Source organism: Sarcophilus harrisii, chromosome 4 (genome assembly GCF_902635505.1).
Source record: "Sarcophilus harrisii chromosome 4, mSarHar1.11, whole genome shotgun sequence".
Classification (NCBI taxonomy): Eukaryota; Metazoa; Chordata; class Mammalia; order Dasyuromorphia; family Dasyuridae; genus Sarcophilus; species Sarcophilus harrisii.
Genome location: NC_045429.1, coordinates 455467860 through 455489649, shown reverse-complemented (window position 1 = coordinate 455489649; position 21790 = coordinate 455467860). Strand labels below are relative to the sequence as shown.

At 56.7% G+C, this 21790-nt stretch overlaps 1 protein-coding gene across 1 annotated transcript in view; it reads left to right on the top strand.

Annotated features, from left to right (window-relative positions):
• The window catches only part of ARMC9 (armadillo repeat containing 9), a 72034-nt gene extending 51423 nt beyond the window's left edge, over positions 1-20611 (top strand). The window contains exons 20-25 of the mRNA XM_031968768.1: positions 2637-2727; positions 3647-3702; positions 17642-17746; positions 18745-18850; positions 19866-20111; positions 20373-20611. Coding sequence (XP_031824628.1) covers positions 2637-2727; positions 3647-3702; positions 17642-17746; positions 18745-18850; positions 19866-20111; positions 20373-20611 — 843 coding nt within the window. The remainder of the gene's footprint in view (positions 1-2636; positions 2728-3646; positions 3703-17641; positions 17747-18744; positions 18851-19865; positions 20112-20372) is intronic.
• The last annotated feature ends 1179 nt before the right edge of the window (positions 20612-21790 follow it).

Genomic DNA, 21790 nt, shown 5'->3' with positions numbered 1-21790 from the left:
CAACCCCATCCTTCAAGTAGAGGCTCTCTTCTCCGAGCGTAAAAGCCTTGGGAGGCTCGTTTATTAAAAACCGTGTCTGTACCACGGGACACATGGTTATTTCCACTAACAAACTGGAATCAAATGATCTTTTTCATTGACATAACACAAAGTATCCCATGAAGTCACAGCCCTCTAAGAAAACTGTTGGTGCCAAAATTGTCTTCTCAGAGTCGCACTGAAGATGTTTCCGATTTTGTTTCAGTGATCAGTGGACTCCCCATTAGGCCCATAGTCAAGGTGTCCATTTACAGCCCTAATTTCCTACAGGTGTACGTCTGATAACAGGCCAAATAAAGGCTCATTGCCCGCCACGTATTTAGGATATAATGGCTACGTATTTTCAGATTGAAAACAGCAAGATTTCCAGACTTGCACCAGGCTCATGGCTTCTACTGACCACTTGCTCTGATTATGGAAATGGGCTGCGAGAGGAAAAAATAGGGACGTGATTATAATAGATTTGAAACAGGCCCTTCAGGCTTCGCCCCAAGCACACACATGATGGGAGAAGGCGTCCTTAGCTCTGTTTGACAGCCAGTTGTGCAGTAACAATCCCACCTCGTAGCCAAGCTCAGCAGTAATGGGGTGGGATATAAACAAAGAGACAGCTGGGAAACTGAGTCAGAAGACGTTGACCTTGAGCAGAGGCCAAGTGATAATCATTAATAATATTTTCATAAGATTTCTAAGATTAAAAACATTTTTATTTTTGAACCTCTTGGTTTAGCACCTCATTCTGCAGTAACAATTCAAAGATCTAGATCCCAAGGTCATGCTCTTCCCTTTCTTGCTTATGAGAGCTGTCATAATAGAAAGGTGCTGCCCCCAAATGGGGAGATCCCAATGGCCAAAGTGCACTGTTGGCTGCATTGACCGAATTATGAACCTCTCTCGTCCCATCCATCAGGCTTGGGATGGTGTCGGTCAGCTGCTCTTGCAAACAAAGCAGAAAGCGGTCAATCTTTTTTAAATCGGTTCTAGGAAATGGGTGCAAAACTCTCTGAAAAGCTTTACTTGGAACATTTTTAAGCAAGTTAGAAAAAGTTGTCTCCAAGTTTCTTAAACGGCCCAGTCGGAGAGTTTTTGTAAATTAGTCATTCAGGCAGTAAACATTGATCAAACTCATCTTGCATGCTGGGACCTACGCTGGACATGCAGAGGAAGATCAGCGACACATTCTGTAGTTTTACGATGTCTTGCTTATTAATCATGGCTCCACACTTTGGGTCATTGTTAATGGTGGTTACCAAAATCGTGTTTCGATTAATCTTCTCGATAATGTCAGGTCTTTTTCTCCGTTCGCTTGTCAGTTGAAAATCTAGGAATGCTGGCTAATGCTCCCATCATCCTTTGCCCCAGTCAGGACATTTATACAGAAATCTCTTACAGCCATTTGTCCATTTGTGATGCTTAGTCGAGTTAAAAGTAGAGAGTGCCGTTGTAATGCACCTAAGCAACACATGTTCCCGTACACCCCTTAAGTTATATTTGGGGGCTCCCAGGCCCCCAAAGCAGTCAGGACACCTACCCCTGACACGGCCTCCTTCCCTTGGGATACTACGTATGATTAGCCGACATCCAGAACAAGTGAGGGCCCCCAGGGTCTGGGAGAAAGAACACCGGGTCTAAATAAGAGGCATCCAAAGTCTCTTCATGCTCTAGAACTGTAATCCTGGGGTGATTCTGTGACCTGGTAAGGCAGTACTGTAAGATTGTAGAAAACAGTAACAGGGAATACGATTGTTCTATAGGAAACGATCAGTGGGATGATTCAGGCAGGCCTGGAGAGACTCATGGGAACTGATGCTGAGGGAAGTGAACAGAACCAGGAGATCATTAGTCACGGCAACAAGATTAAGTGACGATCAATTCTGATAGACGTGGCTCTCTTCAACAGCGAGGTGATTTAGGCCAGTTCCAGTGGTTTTGTGATGGAGAGAGCCGTCTGCACCCAGAGAGGACTGTGGGAACTGAATGGGGATCACAACGTGGCATTTTCACTCTTTCTGTTATTGTTTGCTTTTCTCATTTTTTTCCCAATCTGATTTGATTTTTCTTGTGCAGCAAGAGAATTATATAAATCTGTATTCATATATTGGATTTCACATATATTTCTACCATGTTTAACATCTGTTGGACTACTTGCCATCTAGGGGAGGGCATGGGGGAAGGGGAGGAAAATTGGAACACATGATTTTGCAAGCGTTAATGTCGAAGAATTACCCGTGCATATGTTCTGAAAATAAAAAGCTTTAATAAAGAAAAAAGAAAATGGTAGCAGTGAGAATAGAGTGGATAGGGGGAGGTGAGAAATTTCTCAGAACTTAGATTTGGAATTGGGAGGGACCTCATCTACCCACTTTTTCCAGATGAGGAAATTGAGGTCCATAGGGCTGAGCAAGCTCTTTGTTGAAACCAAAAGTAGATTTTTTTTTTACTGGTGGGTTATTGAAGGGACTGGACAACATGGTGGCAATTTTCCCTCCGTAGTTTTCCCCAACCAAATAATTTCTTGGAGAGACCCCACGGCAGAGCCGGGCTTCCTTCCCGAAGAGGAGAGCGAAACTCCCTGTTCTTTTCTCCCAAAAATCTAGGGAATGGAAGAAATCCTTCGCTGTTTCATCAAGGAAGGCAATGCCGAAATGATTCGCCAGATCGAATTTATTATCAAGCAGCTTAATTCAGGTCAGAGGAAATGGTGGCCGCCCCTTTGTGCTGGCAAGATCCTTGACTTCGCTAAGAAAAGCCAGCTGGGCAGGTTATTGAGCCTGCAGGCCACGGGCTCTGTGGCCACTTGGGGGATTGTGGAGATTCCTTTTAATAATTCTTTCTCGAAAAGGCTTCAAAGGGAAAAATGTAACATGAAAGCCGCCCTCTGGGGACCAGATGTCGGACCCAGGGATGGACGGGAGCCGTTGGAGGGGGTGGCGGCGAGGCCCTGGGCACAGGCTGAGTCGGCTCCATCTCGTCCGGAGACGAGGGGGCCGGGACTTGGGGGGGAGGCTGTTCTGAAAAGTCCCTGCTGCTCTCCTCAAGAAGTGGCGAGGGCAACGTCACATGAGACCTCCTGGCAGAGAGGAGAGTTCCCAGGAGGGGCTCGGGCGCTTTCCTAGGCACAGAGGCCCCGGGACCCTGGCTTTCACAATCCCCTTTTGGCAATTGGTGCACCTTAGAGCTGATGAGCACTTTGCCACCTGGGCTCCGGCCCTGACAGATCGCCCCGTTTTCTGCTCCCTGCCAGCCTTGCATATCCCGCTCCATCCTTTTCACCTTTTCCCATCCCTGCCCCTCAATTGCTCCCTAGTAAACTACCCTCAGTCTCTCTTCCCCTTCCCTGGAGGTCTTCACGGCCTCCCACATCTGTCCCCTCCCCACCTTTTTTCTTGCTGACAAGGCCATCCTTGTGGCAGCGAAGGGGGCTGTTGAGCACAAGGCCCCCTAGAGTGCTCTCTGCTTTAAGAAGGGATTGGGCTCCGCTCCCCAAAGGAGCCGCAGTCAGGAGCAGGGACCGACCCGGCCGGCTCCCCGGGGGTGGGGGGCGCCCTGAGTAGGGCTGGCGAGCCGGGAGCTCCCCTCCCTTATCGACTTGGTTCTTGTTTTGTAGAAGATCCACCGGACATGATTCTCGAGTCTGATGATGAAGAGGAGGAAGATGATGAAGTAAGTTGAAGGGTCTGTTGAGATCCCGTAGCAGTCGACAGAACTTTGTCTGTAAATATTGCGTTCTGGGTCTTTCCCTTGGAAAGTTGATCTGAAAGTAGGGACCAAGGGTCCCAAAAGGTCTCCCCAAGTCAGGGTGGCAGATGCGAAGAGGTGAAATTTCCCAAGGGGACCATTAAAGTCATGCTTAGAGCAGTTATCTCTGTGGGTAGGAGGTGAAGGAGAGCTGAGGGTTTCAGTGGACCACAGAATTTACCTGGAACATTGATTAAAGGCAGAATCAGCAGACTGCGCCCAGCTTGGATGGGGGGCTGGGATTGGGGGGGGGGGGGGGGGGCTTGTGACAGGGAGGACAGTGGTGCCCTCGGCCAGGACAGGGAAGCTGGGATGGAGGGAAAGGCGGAGGAGGAGGAGACCCAGTCGCGTGTCAGACATGGGATTATTAAGAACAGAAGCATCTGCTGAGTGCCAAGGAGGGCTCTGGCTAAGAGGCAAAGACATCCTTTGTAGAGCATCACTGGGAGGCGGGTGTAGCCCCAAATAGCCAGAACACATGGAGCGGAGGGCGCCGGGAGGTCCCGGGGAGGAAAATCCTCAGCGATGGCGGCTTTTGGGACGTCTTTCCAGAAGGCCTTCGGAAGCTGGGGAGCAAAAGGGGCATCCGACATGAGGCACAGTTGTGAGCTAGAGTGAGGAGACTGGAAAATGTGGCCCAGGTGGGCCACGGGGGGGGAGCCTTGGGGTCGGCAGTGGGCGGGAGTCATAGGGAACCCAGAGACAGGCAGCTCGCAGCCAGGGGCCAGGGCTCGACCGGCCCAATGGGATTCAGAGTTTGGTCCTCGAGCCGTGGGGGGCCGTGGAGGCTGGGGAGTCAGGAGTGGAGAGCAGCCAGGTGCCTCCTCACCAGTGGCCTCTGGGACATGGGGCCCCCAGCCCCACTTCCTGGGCAGGAAGCGTGGCCCAGGGACGCAGGCCCCCACCCCGAGGAGCCTCCCCAGGATCCCAGGGAGTGAATGGCCTCGGGGGGACCCTCCTGCATTGTGGGGCGTGTGGTCACGTGCTGTGGTCTGGCCTCGTAGAGTCCTCCAGGCAGGACTGTGTGTGTCAGACGGATCTGCTCCCTCTGTACAGACCTCTCTGTGGCAGGGTGGCCTGGGGCAGGCATGGGCTTGGACGGAGGAAGGAGCCAGGCAGTTTCCGTGGGGGGACTGGACCGGCCAGGACTTGGGACACTGGGCCAGGCCGGGGTGAAGGGAGGGTCTGGGCAGATGGCGAGGGGGTGGGGAGCCAGTCTGGGGGTCAGCATCCGGGAAGCGGGTTTGAGTGGGAAACAGCAGCCAGCGTGGGGCTCGCCGGGGCCAAAGGGCATTATTAGTCAGGAGCCGTTCCCATTCTTAGGCCCAGGAGCCCAGAGTGTTGGGGTCCAGACAGGTCTGTACCCCCAGAGGCTCCCCACACTGGAGCAGGTGAGAAGCATGGCCGCCGTCAGCGGGGCTTCTCCCAGCCAAACCCCCCCCCACACAGCTCCCAGGACCCCCTCCCCGTTGGCCTGCTGTGGAGGCCCTCTCACAGGAGCCGGTCACGCATGGGAGGGCTCTGGGAGAGCTGACAAGGCTCCCAATGGCTCTGGGACTTGGCAAGGGGCCTGCCTTGCATCTCATGCCCTTGAGGTGCCAGACGGGCTGGTCACATTCCCTGCTCCTGCTTGGGCCACAGCCTCGCATCCCGGGGAGGTCCAGAGTGTGCCCGGGGGGCTGACTCACGGCTGCCGCCACCTTTTCCACTCCCGTTTCTATGGAGATAGACATCACCCCAAACAAGGGGGAGCTTGTAAATGCCTCAGGTTCCCTCAGTGTTTGTGGGTCTGTTTGTGCCAGGAGCCGCTTCTATAGAAACGGAGGCCAAAGAGGACAGGCCTGGGGCCCTTTCTGTAGAAACGGAGGCCAAAGAGGAGAGGTTGGGGCGGATGGATGGTGTCTATTGCCTGCGAAGTGACCCTCCTTAGGGAAGTGCTTGCTTCTAGAGCAAGAGGCGGAGAAATACGTTGCAAACGGGAGAGCTCCACTTCAGACCCATCCGCTTCCTGCTCCCTAGCCTGCTCAGGCCTGAGGACGGTGTTACATCTGAAAATGTGGACTGGACCCGCCGCCCCCTTCCTGACGTGCTGAGAACAAAGGGGCCGCCGCCTGTGGGAGGCCTGAGAAGGATCCTCGGGCCGGTGCGGCCCTCCCGGGTGATGCAGCTCCAGGGCACGGTCGACCGTCTCACCCAGAAGGAGACTGGCTGCAGCAAAGGTGGGCGTCCTCGTGCCTCTACTGGTTGGCGCCTCGACGCTGGGATTGTGGTACAGGGCGGCCGGGTACCAGGATCCTGGTGCTCTCAGTGTTCATGGATGAGCCAGGACTCATTTTCCTCTCCATAAAGTGGGGCTGGGAAGCCCCTTCTGACCCTAGAGCTGTGGCCCCTCAGAATATGACCACACTCCTTCCGTGGGACACAAGAACAGCCCAGCTTAGATGGAGAATCGAGCAGCCTCTTTTTTTGGCCATAATCTTGCGATCTGTCTCCTCCCTTCATCCAGGAACCTTGTGTCCAATGGGATTTGTTAACCCAACCTTTTTCCATGGCTCCACTGAGGAACTCATGGTTCACAGGCCAAATGGGGGAGCACCTGGCTCTCCTTCCCACAGACTGCCGGGAAATCTCACCACCTCTGACTTGCATTCTCTCGGTTAAGACTCCTTGTTCCAGCCAGTCACGGTCCTGAAAGCCTCGGTTCTCTCATCTGGAACAGGGGTGACAAACGTGTGCACCACGGGTCGCGGTGACTCACAGCCCTCCTCAGTGCTCCCTAAACCCCATTAAAATCTAATTGGGAAATAGTTAATAAAGTTCACGAAAATATAATCTGAATCGGAAACATTGCATGTCCAGCCAAATCAGTGCGTGACCCTTCAGGATCTTTATGTATGGACTAATGGACCCTGTTCTTTTTTATTTGTTTCATTTTTTTTTTTCATTTACATGTAAAGATAGTTTTCAATATTCATTTTTTAAGATTATATTTTTTCTCCCTCCTCCCTCCTCCCCAAGACAAAGCGCCATCTGATACAGGTTATACAGGTTATACATGTATGCTGAATTTTAACCTATTTCCGTGTCAGTCATGTGAGAGAAAAATCAAAACGAAAGGAACAAAAGGTGAGAGGGAAAACGCCCGTGAAAAAAGTGTGGGTCGACTTGCATTCGGTCTCTGGAATTCTTCCTCTGAATGTGGATCTTGTGTTCTCTCCCACGTCTATTGCTGAGAAGAACTAAGTCTTAGTTGATCATCTTATAATCTGTGTGCAGCGTTCTCCTGGTTCCACTCACTTCCCTCAGCTTAGGTTCTTATAAATCTTCCCAGGTTTTTCTGAAATCTTCTGCTCATCATTTCTTTTCCCCCCTCAGTATTATTTTATTTTTCTCAATATGAGTGAAATCATTTTCAAGATTCGTTTTTGTAAAACTTTGTGTTCCAGAGTTTGTCTCTCTCCTTCCCGAGTCAGCGGCAATCTGCTGTAGATTATACGTGTGTGGGCTTTTTAAACGGACTCCCACAGGGCTCATGGTTTCAAGAAAAATCACATCGAAAGGCAAGAAACCATGAAGAAGGAAAAGCGAAGGACCCAAAAGGTAGAAGCGCCCTGCCTCAGGCCACACTCCCCGCAGTTCTCTCTCTGGGTGGGAGTGATACTCCTCAGCCCAAGTCTACTGGAAATGCCTTGAATCATCTGATTGTTGAAGAGAGCCACATCCTGTTGCCATGTACAAGCATCTCCTGGTCCTGCTCACTTCCCTCAACATCAGCTCCTTTCTGAAATCCTCCTGCTGGTCATTTCTTAACAAACAATATTCCATAACATTCATAGACCAGAACTTATTCAGCCGTTCCCCAGCTGATGGGCAGCCACTCAGTTCCAGTTTCTGGCCACTACAAAAAGGGCAGCTACGAACATTCTTGCACATGTGGATCCTTTTTCCTCCTTTAAGATCTCTTTGGGGGGCAGCTAGGGAGCACAGTGGATAGAGCACCAGCCCTAAAGTCAGGAGGACTTGAGTTCAAATCTCTCTGACATTTAACACTCCCTGGCTGTGTGACCCTGGGCAAGTCACTTAACTCCAATTGCCTCGCCAAAAAAAAAAAAAAAAAAAAAAAAAAATCTCTGGGATACAAGCCCAGGAGAAACACTGCTGGGTCAAAGGGTGTGCACGGTTTGATAACTTTTTGGGCAGAGTTCCCATCACTCTTCAGAATGGTTGGATCAGTTCCACTAACAATGTCTCAGTGTCCCAGTTTTCCCACATCCCCTCTGACATTCGTCATTGACTTTTTCTGTCATCTTGGCCAATCTGAGACCCCTCAGTGTGTGGTGGTACCTCAGAGTTATCTTCCTTTGCATGTCTCTGACCAATAGTGATTTAGAGCATCTTTTCATATGACCAGAAATGGCTTTAATTTCCTCACCCAAAAATGGTTCATATCCTCTGAGTGGTCCCATTTCTCTTCGAGTTCACCCCCTCTGGAACAGCGCCTCCCCGGGGCGTAGTCTGGAGACGTGGCCTCTCGACCTCATTTAAGTCACTGAGGAACTGCTGAGTCTCAGCCAGACCCAGAGAGGACCCATTGCCCCGTGGGGATTCATCCCTAGGTCCGGCGCTCCCGGCCATGGCTCGCACCAAGGCTCAGCATTAGGAGAGAATTTGCATCCCTGGCCTTGACACTGGGAGGCCTCCCTGGCCGTGGTATCTGACGGCCTCCCCCCCCGGGGCTCCCTCTCTGTTTGACCAAGGGGTGAGTCAGCCGGGGAACAAGGGCGATAATCTCTGAGGCAGCTGGCGGGTCAGGCTGGGGCAAGCCTGGGATCAGATAGCACGGGGAAGTGCTTTCTATCACTAGGTGTTGTGTAAACACAGATTCTCCTCATCCCGAAAGCGTCAGTGGCAGCCCTGTGACCCGGCAACCCTCACAAAAGAGTTTCTTCACACATTCGTTTGACTCCCCTGAGGGGGCCCCAGCTATCTCTGTCATAATCTATTCAAGAGTAATCTGCATGACAGCATTTATTAAGCACCTTCTGTGTGCCAGGCACAAGCACAAGGGGTTCCCCCCAGCCTGAATCGGCCCTTTCCCCATGGTTGAATATTGGGACATTGAGGAAGCTGGCACACTGCCCGAGGTCTGTAACTTCTCCAGCGTGACTGACGCCGGTTCTAGGATGGGCCTGTATCCCTCCAGCACCCTGGGGCAGCTCATCCGCCCACATAGACTCGAATTGCTTTCACCCACTTGAGGAGTGGCCGAGATGCGTTTCTTGGTACCTGGAGGAGACTCAAAGGGCCCCAAGAGCAGATCCTCTGACGGAGAGTCTGGGCCTAGAGAAGCCCCGGGAGGGCCATGGCGTCCGTCTCTGGCCTGTGATGCTCTGCCACGTGGAAGAGGGCTTTGCTTTCTCTGGTTGCCCCAGAGCAGCTAAAACTAGGGACCGGGGGAGGAGGCAAAGAGCTTCTGAGGAGCACGTCGCCTTGAGTAGGAGTCACTCACCCTTTACTTGCTTGGCTGTGCGGTCAGGGGTGATCCCGAATCCTTTGCAGCTGTGAGATTTTGTGACCCCGTCCCTCTTTGGCCTCTGCCCCTGCTCAGGGGTCCCCGTCCCCCTTTACTATGTTTTAGGTTCAAAGAAGAGTCTCCGTGAGTGCTCCGTTGGGGGCAGGGGCAGATTTTCCTTCCAAGACTCTCAGGGGGAGGGGGGCTCTCACATGGCTCCCAGGCCGTTATCATAGCCCATGCCGGGTAGAAACCTCCGCTTAGCTCGCAGGTGCTGCCGGGCAGCCACAAACGGGGATATCAGGCCGGGCCAGCGGTCATTCGGAACAAGAAAGTGAATGGTCCTAAGTCCCGGCTCGAGGGACGCGGCGTGGCCTTCTGTATTCTGCGTAAGGCTTTGTGGGAATCTTGTCTTAGACCATCAGCTGGCAGTGGCCCAGCCCCAAGCGCTTACCGCAGGATGCGGCCCCGGCACGTGTCCAAGAGCTCCGCGGGCTCCTTCCCTCAGACGGCGCCTTCATGGGTTCTGTCTGCTCCGGCAGGTGCCCAGGTGCCCGCACACCGGAGCCCCTCGCCCACATGGGAGTGCGCCCACTGCCTGGCACAGAGAAGGCTCCCGAGCAGTGCTCATTGGCCAATTCACACTGACTTGACTCGGAGCTGCCGCCATTTTTAAGAGCAAAGCACACTCTGGATTTGCAGTCTTTGTTGAGTCTGGATCTTGACTTGTCCCTTCTGAATCTTGGGCTTTTTTCATCATCTGTGACACAAGGGGCTCTAAGTCTGTAAGGCTTTGATGGCTCTGGGGCCCCCATCCTTGAGCAGAGGGAAGCATGTGGGAGAGTGATTGGGACAATGGGCAGCAGCAAGTGGGGGCCCGTGGGACAGGCGTCCCCTCCTTTGGGTCCCGGTCCTCTCACCAGGCTGACCCTCCATCTCTTGGCTGCCCATCATTACACTAGAAGGAGCCAGAATGGACTCCTCCATCCACCTTCTCCAGTGTGTCTTCATTGGACAGATGAAGAAACCGAGGCAAGTAAAGGCTAATAACTGTCTGAGGCTGGATTTGAACTTAGATCCTCGTGATCCAGCCTGGTGCTCTTTCCACTGCTCCACCCAGCTGCCCACTGACCACAGAGTGGGCACTGAATCGGTGTTTATCAATGAATCGATCGATATCGTAGGTGGGAAAGTTATCCAGGGAGGGCCCTGCGGGGTCTTGTCCTTAACACAGGGGTTCCAGGAGTCAGTCCAGTTTTGGGGGACACTTCTGGCTCTGCACTTGAGGGACTTCGGGGCAAAGTGTTTGGGCATCTTTTTCTGGAAGGGGCTTCCCCAAGCCTCCGATCCTGCCTGGAAGCTCTCCCTCACCCTGTTCTCTACCAGATGAGCCTTTTCTTTGGGACCCAACTGGGCAGTGCCTTTTTTAGCATGGCCAGGGAGCAGTGGGTAAGATGCCCTTGACCTCGGATGACCTGTGCAATAAAGACTTTCCTCCTTGGTTCCTGAAGCCCAGCTCAGTCTCCTTTGGGAATCTTGGTGTCCCAGCCCTTGGGTTCTCCCCCAGCCACAGCTTGCCCTGTAGCTGCCGTACCGCCCGGGATCGGGCAAAGTGCTTTGGGACCTGAAGGTGCCACAGGATAACCCAGTGAGACTGTGATGAGGGCGAAGGATGGAGCCAGACCACGGGGAGGAAGAACATGTGAGGAGCCGGGAGCTGTTTTTGCGGAAGGAGGATCCTGAGAGAGAAAAGAGCAGAGGCAGCTCCAGGCACGGGGAGTGCGGATTCCCAGAAGACGGGGACAGCTGGTCAGAATCAAGGAATGGCAGCCACATGGAGGACAATAAGGAGGGGGAAGGAGGCTCTTCACTGGTCTTAGCTTGTTAATGAAGCTATTGTTCAAAGGCCTTGGGAAGAAAAATGACAGAAAAAAAGAAAGTAAATCATTTACTTAATTCAGTGCCGCAGCAATTAAACTACCAAAAAATCACTTTACAGAGGTAGGAAAAGCAATAATTTAATTCATCTGGAAGAAGAACTGGCCAAGAATTATCAAAGGAATCAATTACAAAGGAAAAGCAAAAATAAAGGAAGGCGGTGGAGCAGGATCAGGTCTTAAGCCATATTACAAAGCAGGAATCATAAAGTCGGTTTTGTACAGGGGAAGAAACAGAGTCATTGATGAATGGAATACATCAGGTATACAATATTCAGAAGCAAGTGAGCACAGTAGGTGGGTCCAAAGAAAGCGGCTCTTGGGACAGGGACTCCCTGTTGCCAGATCCGTTGAAGAAAATGGGAAAATGACTGAACTAAGCACAGAGCAGTAGCTCCCATCTTATACCAAGATCTGCTCAAAATGGGGACGTGATTTAGACATAAAGAGTTTTGTTGAAAGTAAATTAGGGTAGCATGGGAGACAATTCCTGTTGACTCTGTGAATAGAGGAAAGGAGTTCATGACTAGACAAAAGAGAGAGAGAGGGAGGTCACAGGAGGTATAGGGGATTGTTTTGACTTCGTAAGATTAAAATCGGTTTTATACAAACAAAATCAGTGCAGCTAACATTATAAAGGGCTGAGAGAAAACGTGTAGCAATTGTCTCTGATAAAGGTCTCCTTTCTCAAATACGTGGAGAAGCCAAAATTTCTAAAACTAGAAGCCGTTTCCCAATTGATAAATGATCAAAGGATATGAGTGGGCAGTTTTCTGAGATAAAAATCAAAGCTGTTGGAGGTTATGATGCTCTGAAATCACTAATCATTAGAGAAATGCAAATTAAAATAACTCTTAAGATGTCGTCCTCTGCATATCAGATTGGATAATATAAGAGAAAAGGAAAATGACAAATGCCTTAGGGGATGTGAAAAATGCACCAGTGTATTGTTGATGGAGTTGTGAACTGGTGCAACCTTTGTTTTTTTTCCTCTGAGGCATTTGGGGTGAAGTGACTTGCCCAAGGTCACACAGGGTCTGAGACCAGATTTGAACTCAGATCCTCCTGACTTAAGGGTTGGTGCTCTATCCACTGCGCCACCTAGCTAGCCCTGGTCAAATCATTCTGAAAAACGATTTGGAACCGTGCCAAAGGTTATAAAACTGCATACCCTTTGACCCAGCAGTACCACTACTAGGTCTGTATCCAAAGAGATTCAATAAAAGGGAAGGGAACCTGTATATAAAACATTTACAAAGGTTCTTTTTTTTGTGTGTGTGTGTGGTAGCAGAGTCGGAAAGCAAGGGGATTGCCCATTAATTGGAGAATGGCCAATTTTATGATTGAGATGGAGGACTATAGTCTTATAAGAAATGCTGAAGGAGATGGTTTCAGGAGAACCTGGGAAGACTCCTGTGAATTGACACAAAACTAAGTGACAGGAACAAGAGGTTTGGCAATTGTTAATGCTGTAAAGTTACCCATGTATATATCCTGTAAATAAAAGGCTATTAAATTAAAAAAAAAAAAAAAAAAAAAACTAAGTGGCAGGACCAGGAGAATGCTGGATGTTGTAACAGCAGTCCCATCATGCTCATTGTGAAAGACCGATCCATTTCATGATCTATCATATGATACTCCGGTGACTCACGCTGTAAAATGCTGTCTGCCTCCCGTCAGAGCCGCTGCCCTCGGTGCAGATAAAAGCCATTTTCCCTTTTCTTTTTCTCGCTTTTGTTTCGTAACGTGGCTAACGTGGCGACATGCCTTGCGTGACGCTCTCTCCAACAGATATGTGGTTTCTTGCATTCTTGGTGGGGAAGGCGAGAACTTGGAACCCAACATGTTAAAGTATGTTTGTTTATGTGCTCAGGAGAGACTTACGGGGGCCAGCGGGGACGGTGGTTTTGTGGCGGGGGAGCAAGGTTTGGCCGCTGTCCGTGTGGGGAGGGACGACAGAATCGGGAGTCGGGGAGGACGGCAGTTTCAAGGCTGGGATTATTGGGGCCCTTTTAGCAGAACCGAGGAAGCCGGAAAGAGGACTGGATTGAAGGGGGAAGGGGACCATTTCAGTCCTTGGCCATGTCGAGATGGGTGCTGATGGCACAACCAGGAAGAAGTTTTCAGGAAGCAACTAGAGGAGGGCGAGAGGCTGGGGCTGGATATGCTCTAGCAGTTTGAGAGTCATCACCCTAAAGATGATCTTGGAGGGGCAGCCGGGTGGCTCAGTGGCTAGAGCACCAGCCCTGAAGTCAGGAGGACCCGAGTTCAAATCTGGCCTCAGAGACTTAACACTGCCTGGCTGTGTGACCCTGGGCAAGTCACTTAACCCCAGTTGCCTCAGGAGAAAAAAAAGATGATGTTGGAACCTATGGGACTGTGAAGACTCCCCATGAGAAAGAGCTGAAAGAGAGAAGGTGATCTGGTTTAGAACATCAGGGACACCCAAGGACCGCAAGAGGCTAATCAACAAGACAAGAAGCGATCGGGAAAAGGCGGATGAGGGGGAAGAGAACAGTTGTGTTCTTGATGGGCTGCAGCATTAAGCTGAATTAAATAAGATGAAAATCAGTAAAATAAACACATGGTTCGTATTGAGCGTCTCCTCCCTTTCGGACAGAGCTCCCTTTTAGTCAAGCTCAGTCCTTCCACCAGGGACCAGCCCCAGGCAGGTGTGAGCCCAGTGGGCGGCGTGCCGGATGTGGCGCCGAAGCAAACGTCGGTCAGTGGCCTCCCACAGCCTCCAGGCGGATGGGGTGTGGAGTGGAGGGGCAAGATGCCCCCGGGTAATGAGGGAGGCGGTGGCCAGGGATGCTCCCGGAGGCATCCTGGTGGAGGGGAGACCCGGAGGGTGGCTTCAGTCCTTCCCCCCACGTGGCCTTCAGCTCTGGGTGCCTCAGTGAGGGCCCAAGGTCCCTTTGATTCCGCGCTCTGTGATCCAGTGGACACCAAGGGAGGGTTCCGGCCCAGTCGGGGCGATCTCCTGGAAGAGCAGGCGGCGGCGCTGGGCCACAGAGAGAGGGAGCGGCAGGGCAGGCGGTGGGGAAAGTTCACGGGAGGCCTGGGGCCCAGAGGCCGGAGGAGGCGGGAAGGAGGTGTTCCTATGGCTTCATGTATCAAATGTATGGCGATAAGCCCCGCTTTTTCTCCTTTTGTCCCCAAATGCCTTCCCCGTCTTCACTGAGCGTGGGGAAAAGCTCGGGCCAGCGGACTGAGCCAAGTAAGCTGGCCCCCTGCCAGCAGAGCCCCCATTCTCCGAGTTAGGGCTCTCAAAGAGCATTGTGGGTTCGCCAGATCCCATGCAAGGCAAAACCCCTTCTCCCATCATCCCCCTGGGAAACTTTTCACGTCGCCTCCTGGCAGTGGGGCCTCGGCCCAGCTCCAGGCCGGCTCCCGAGCCCAGGGAGACCTCAGTCGTCAAGGTAGCCCAGAGGGACGCACAGGAAAGGGGGATCCCAGGGAAGGCCGAGCCGGTGACAGGGAAATGGAACCCCTTGGAGGGTCTGCACAAAACATCCGTGAGCGGAGTGGATCTCGCACCGGACCGCCGGTACCGGAAGGCCCTGGACACTCGGGTTCTCGCTTCCCGCTCTTGGGGTGACCCCTTGTGCCCCAGCCTTCAGGGTTCGGTTCAGGGCTCAAGCCCCTAGAGCCACAGTTAAGGATCCTGCAGTGTCATGGCACCGGTTGGGGGTGGGGCACTCTACTTGGTATCAACATTCCCCTTGACTCTGGGGATTTCCAGAGATGGGCAGGATTTCGTCAGGTGGTCATGGGGGAGCTGGGTCATGGGATGAATCTGGCTGTGATGTAACTGTGGTTTCTGGGGCCGAGGGTATCTGGGAGCCACCTTCGGGCCCTTACTCGGGAAGCCTTTCCTTCCTCCCCAGGACCTCAGAAGGCTCGGCTCCCCGGCCGGAGTTCACAAACCCACCTAGTTTCTACTCAGAGCCCCCAACGCCCCCGAAAGGACGGTGCCCCGCCTTGCCCGCCTCGGGCCGGCTCCCCTCTCCAGGGGCCTTCCCGCAAGGGCGGCTGAGGGCCCGGCGAGCCGAGTGCAACCGAATCCCTTTCTCTTGTGCGTCGGGGAGGACCCGCGGCAATTAGAAAGCGGCTCTCTGTTCCCTGGCCCCGAGCCCGCACAAATCTGGATAAAGATTCTTCGTCTTTTCGCCCGCTCGGCTCTGATGGGAAAGGTGGCCTTTGTCCCGGGGAAGGGTTCCATGGGATATCCGCTTACGCCTCCTTTGTGGGACTTAGCGGAGGCTTCGCTCTCCCTCCCCCGGCCCCGGCCTGTGCGAGTTTCCCAAGTCCTCGTGGAAGCGAGTTGAATGGGCGCAGTTCAAGTCTGCGCTCTCTGGGTCACTCGGCTCATCTTATCTCCTCCCTGCGCTCCCTGGATCCAAGAGCGGGGCCCTGGCTCATCCCCAAGAAGGGGGTGACGGCAGTGAGCATGGGACAAACCCAAAGCACTGTATCACGCGCTGCCTGAGATACGATACTGCCAAGGAAAATATGAGTCCCATCACACAGATGAGGAAACTGATCCTGTCAGCTGTGACCGTTCCCTTGCTGGGCCTTCCCCTACGAGTCCGCATGTTGCTCGGGGACTGCCTGGCTTGTGTCTGGGGGTCCCGGCGTGGTGCCTCCTCTCACCCGCGTCCAAGTTCAGTTTGGATTTTGCAGTGGGCACAGAGCAGGGGGGAGGGGAGCCGAGCTTCCGACTCCAGGGCCCTCTCCCTTTCTCCATCTTGCTCCTTGCACCTGTTCCGCGTCTGCTTTTCAAAGATCTGAAAGTTTGGAATCCAGTTCGGGGGGTTCTCGTCTCGTCTGGGTGAGCTGGAGGGGGAACGGCGGGCCGGCCCCCCGAGAAAGCCGCGAAGGCGTTCGAGTGCCGTCCAAGCAGACTGGGCTCACTTTATTGCTCTGTTTTTTCTTTCACAACCTGAGTGGTTTGGAAATAGGTTTGACACAATTGCACGTGTAGAACCTATATCATAATTGCTGGGGGGGGGGGAGAGATAGGGGAGGGGGAGAAGATTTGGAAAATTGTCATTACATGTAATCGGGAAAAAATAAAATACTCTGGTTTTTCGGCGACCCAAGTGGGGTTAAGTGACTTGCCACGACTAGGAAGCATGAAGTGTCTGAGGGTGGATTTGAACTTGGGACCTCTGACTCCAGGCCTGGTGCTCTATCCACTGTGCCATCTAAAATAAAAACAAAAACTATTAAAAGGGGCGGCAGCAGTGAGGGCATCGTAGACCGGGCATGGGGCTCCTTCCCAGGGCTCATCCCTTTATAGAGGGACTCTGCCCTGGGGAAGGGAGAAGTCCCCGCCCAAAACGTTCGCCCGTGCCCAGATACACGGAGCGCCCTTGCAGCGAAGCCCCCGGCCCGGCCCCTGCGAATGCACGTTTGCTGATTGGGCAGCTCCTGGGCCCTGGCTCTCTTCCGTGGGCAGCTCCATGGACCCCTGGGGCCCTGGCGTCGGGCCGCTCACCCCTGCTGTGCCGGGGGGATTTCTTTGTACAAGCGGCTCAAGGGCACCCTGGGTGCTCGGACGGCTCTGCTGCGGGGAGTCTGTTCAGCTGGGGCCGGAGCGGGCGGCAGGCCGTGGGTCACACCCCCTGTTTGCATGTCCGGGGGAGGAGGGTCGTACCCCCAGAGCTCAGCAGGTGCCGGAATGTCCGAGGTGCTTAATAAATGCTTGTTGACCCGTCAGCCCGGAGCTAGAGGTGAGGAGGAGGGAGCCGAGGCCCAGGGAAGCCAGGGCAGCCCGGACCTGCCCTGGCGGGGATGGCTGGGGAGCGAGGGGCAGGGCCAGGCCCGGAGCCTCAGGCCGGCCCCTCCTAGTCCACCTTCTCCCAGGGAGAAGGGCCCGGAGGCTAGAAAAGGGGCCTCTCAGGCCGGCGCCTCCAGGTTCTCACTCTTCTGGTGGGCCCAGAATGAAGAGCTGGCAAAGGCCCGAGGAGACCCGCCCACCTTGTCCCCAGGGAGCCCCTTCCCGGCCCAGCCCGAGGCGCCCGCCCCCCCCCCCCAGGACGTCCCAGGCGCTGAAACTCTCGGCTGGACCGAGGCTGCGGACCGTGCAAACCAAGACCCCCCTGGCCGGCGGGGAGCCCACCCCCCGGGGTGCCCTGTGGCCCGGAGAATTGGGGCTGAACCTTCGGGGGCGGCCCTGTCTCTCACTGGGAGGGGTGAGTCAGGAGAGGGGGGGTGAGGGGAAGTCCCTCCTCCCTGGGGAGGCTCCGCTAGAGAGAAGGCTGGGCCTCCGGACCTCCCAGGGCGCTTGGGGGGTCCCCACCGGGAGAACAGACTTCTGGGCTGTCCTGCCCCCTCCCCCACCGGGAGCGCAGGCTTGGCGAGGGCAGAGGGCACGGGCCCAGGTCACTCGTCCTTGTCTCTGAAACAGGAGGACCACGACACCATGGAGTCGGACTTGGACAAGGACGAGGTGATACAGCCCCAGCTCGGGGAGCTCTCCGGGGAGAAGCTGCTGACCTCGGAGTACCTGGGGGTGAGTACCCGCCGGCCCGGGATGGCTTCCCTCGGGGGGCCCGCCTCAAACCCTGGCCTATTGGGCCCCCACCCCGGGGACCCAGCAGGCAGCACCTCTGTGAGCCTCACAGGCACCTCCACGGGTGGGAGGCAGGCTGTGACAGCTTCCCGGGGCCCACGTGTGCCCAGTCTCGGTGTCCGTGGGCCCGGCCTGGGCCTGGGGGCTGCTGGGGGGGGCTCCCAAGGGGCTGCTGTGGAGCCGTCAGAGTCACGGCCGCGACCCCCCTTGGGTGCCCTCGGCCAAGACGCCGGAGGGTTCTCCGGCCCGTACAGAAGCCCGGGGTGAGATGCTTGCCCGGGTCACGCGGCTAGGAAGGCTCAGGGGCGGGTCCGGATTCAGGTCCTCCTGCTCCGGCCGTGGCCTCTGTACCCCAGAGGCCTGAGCCACCTGCAAGCGGCAGCGCTCTGAGCCCATGGCAGGGGGCGCCCGCAGGTCTGAGGGCAGCGCCCCCTCCCCCCCGGGGCTCTTAGCGGGAAAGGTTGGGCCCGGACCACGGGCTGGAGCTGTGGGGGTGCCCGGGGCTCCTTCTGAGGGGCGGCCTCCTGGCCCCTGGGCCCCTGAGTGACTGAGCCTCAGGCTCCTCCTCGGCCCCACCTCCACCCCGGGAAAGGCGGCCTAGGCGGGCGCGACCCCGGCTGCGCCATCTGCCCGGGGCCGCACCGGGGCCCCCGAGGTTCTTCCCTGGGTGGGAGTCGGCAGTCGGGGTGCCCTCCAGATGCCCCCTCCCCCTCCCTGGGTGACCCCGGAGCTCTGCTAAGGCTTCGCAGACAGGGGGCCCGGCCCAGCTCTGGCCTTTCCCTCCCTCCACCTGTGCGCTTTGCCCAGACCCTCCCTCCTGCCCGCTCTGGGCCCCCCCTTTCCCAGGGCCTCTGGCCAGGGGTCAGCCCAGGGGCCAGCCGGGCCAGGGAGGCCCAGGCTTCCCGCAGCCGCCCTCAGCCCCGTCTCCCCTGCCCTAGATCATGACCAACTCGGGCAAGGCCAAGCGTGGCGCCCAGTGCCCAGCAGGCGATGGGCGAGCCCCTGCAGGTGGTGACCCCAGCTGCCACAGAAGCGCGCAGCCACGTAAGTCACGCCCGCCCGGCCGGGCGCGAGACAATAGGGAATCGGGTTGGCCGCTTCCTCCGCTGTGGTTCTTTGGGGCGCTCTGACAGCAGGGCCCCACCTCAGGCTCACCGGCCCCCAGTCCCCAGGCCTCAGGGTCTCCTCAGTAGATCATCCAGGCCCGTTTTGAGCAAAGCGCTGGGACTGGCGGAAGAAACACAGCCAGAGACAGAGCTGGGCAGGGCCAAGGGGGTCCCCGGCGCATCCTCGGGGGGCGGCCTCTGGGGCCTTCCTCCTCACCCCCAACTCCCCCCAGGCCTCCCTTTGGGCTGGAGAAGGCTAGCCCCTCCCCAGCCCCAGCCCTGCTGCCCCAGGCGGGCCGGCCTCTGGGAGCCTGCGATCGCACCCTAGGCCCCTGGTGGGGGAGGCTCTTTTGAACCTTGAACCCGGGGTGCAGGCTCGCGCAGAGATCCGGCCGTGGGGAGGCCCTGCAGGGGCAGGGGGAGGCCCCGAATCGGAGGGAGCCCCGGGGCTGGCTCCGGGTGGGGCAGGGGGGATTTCCTGGTCTCCTCCTCCTTCAAGGCTTCCACCTCCCCCTCCCGGACCCTCAGAACCTCTGCTTAAAAGCCAGCGTTGTGGTGCTCAGGCTCATTGGGACCCCCCCCCGTGGGGCTCCACGGCGCTGCCGCTCCCGGCCTCGGTCTCCCCGTCTGTAGGGACGAGGGGGCCGGTCCTCGCTGCAGACCCGCCGAGGGCCGCCCGCGGGTTCAGGGGGCCCTGGGGCTCCGGCTGCCATTGTTGTGACCCTAAGACTTCTGGTCCCAAGGAAGGGCCCAGATACGAGTCAGAGAGCGCGGGCCGGGGAGGGGGGTCTCGGGCCCCCGAAGCAGAAGCCCCAAATTCCAATCCCCCCCAGCCCTGACCCGCACCGACTTTCTGACCCTCCCGAGGACCTCGGCGGCCGCCTTCAGCTCTGCCTCGCCCCAGCTCTGTCTGTGGGAGGCCCAAGGTTTTCTGTCCCTTCTGCACTTTCAAGGAGAGCGGGGAGGAGCCGTTGCGCCCATTTTAGAGAGAAGCAAACCGAGCCTTGGGCCAGATGAGCTACACGGGTCAGGGGTCGATGCTGTGCTGGGACCCGAGACCTCGCCCCCTGCCTTTAGTGGCCCAGAGCTCTCTGAGGCCCCCCGGCTGCTGCCCCCCCTCCCCAGGACAGCTCTGGGGCCGCCCGTCCAGCTGCGGTCGGTCTCTGCGTTCTCCCCCGACCCTCGGGCCGGAGTCCGGGGTCAGCCCAAGCCTGCAACGCCGGAACCAAAGGAAAGAGGAAGGAGCCGACCACAAACGGCGTCCCTGCGGGCGCTGCCCCCACCCCCCGTGACCCTCTCACCCCCCCCCACTTCTTCCCTCTCCTCTTCCCTCCCTCCCCCCATCTAACGTGGCGGTCGCAGTGGGAGACACCGGTGGTCCCGCCGCTCCCCCTCCGTGTCTCCTCGCGGCCTCCATGCTTCTCACGCTCCATTAATGGGGCCTTTCTGCACCCCTCCAGCCCCAGAGCAGCAGCGACAGCCCCCTGCCCACGCGAGCGGCTCTCCCCTCCCCCGTGCCCTCCCACGAGCTCGCCACGAGGCCCCCGCGGTGCCCATGCCCTGCCCTCCCTCGCCCTCACCAGGCCGCCCACCCCTTCGGCCGGTCCTGTGCCCACTCACACGCACCATGCACCGGGGCCAGCCCCACTCGGGACCTCTGGGGAAACCCCCCGGGGCCTTGTGCCGTTCTGGCCCCTAGAGCGGCCCCGGGGGGGGGGTGCCCCGGGCGGGACGGGCCTCGTCCGGGGGGCTCCCCGCTGGTTCCCAGCCACGGCCCGAGACCCGCCCTCAGAGCACCGGCCCTCGGGCAGCTCCGGAGCAGCCACGTTGAATGCCGCGCCCCGCCCAGCTCAGTCTCATTTTCTCTAGGCTGGAAAGTGATTTCCCTTTCTCCTGTGCATGCTTACGTCTGACAGCTCCAGGAGGCCCCTTGGTGACCTCCACCCACTTAGCGGGACTGGGTCCAGCTGGGAGCTTCTGCCCCTGGAATCCTTGGAGTAAGGCCTGGGAAGCAGCCCTTGAGGTCTGGGGCGAGGGCTGGGGCAGGAGCTGGGGGTCAAGTGGGGCTGCAGGGGAGCCAGCTTGGGGAGGGTGGTCTAGTAAGTGATGAGCCTCCTGTTGTGGGTCCCGGGCCCAGCAGAGTGAGCCTGCTCCTTCCACATTAAATATCGACTTTTCCTCAGGAGGCAACGACAGGAGAAGCCCTGAGAGGCTGACCTCCTTTAACCTTCATTTTCTGTAAAACGAGAGATTGGGACTGAATAATCTCCTTGCGGGTGGGGAGAACCAGAGCCCCCCCTCTCCTGGGGCCCAGATCTGCCCTGGAGGCCCATGCCCCGGAGAGGGGGCCGCAGGGATGGGGGCTGGTGCCCCCCGGTGTTCTGCCAGTGTCCGCCGGGCTGGCAGTGCCCAGGTCAAGCGCCCGCCGGGGGTCAGGCCTCATGGCCAGCTGAGGTCCCGCCGCCTCAGGGAGAGATGTTGGGGGAGTCCGAGAGCGAAGGCACCGGTCTGGGGCCTCTGGGGTGTCCTGGCGGCTCGGGGAGCGGCCCTTTCCCCCGGGGGAGGCCAGGCCCACAGGAAGGCTGCTCCGCACATGCTGGGGATCGGCGCCGGCCCGCGGGCTCCCGTCTCCGCGCCCTTGTTTTCTTTTCATTTTCCAGAGGAAATGAGAGGCTTGTGCCCGGAGGCGGCCCAGGCTCGCTAGGTCCGAGTCTCTGTCCTGACACTGGGGCCGATTGCCTGCGAGGGGGGGAGGAAGGGGGGCCCTCAGCCCCAGGCCCCCCAGGCCCGCCCAGCTCCATGATCCCGTCACAGGCTCCCCTTCCCCCACCCTCCAGGGCTGCCTCCGTCGCATCCACCTCACAGATGCCCGTGGGTG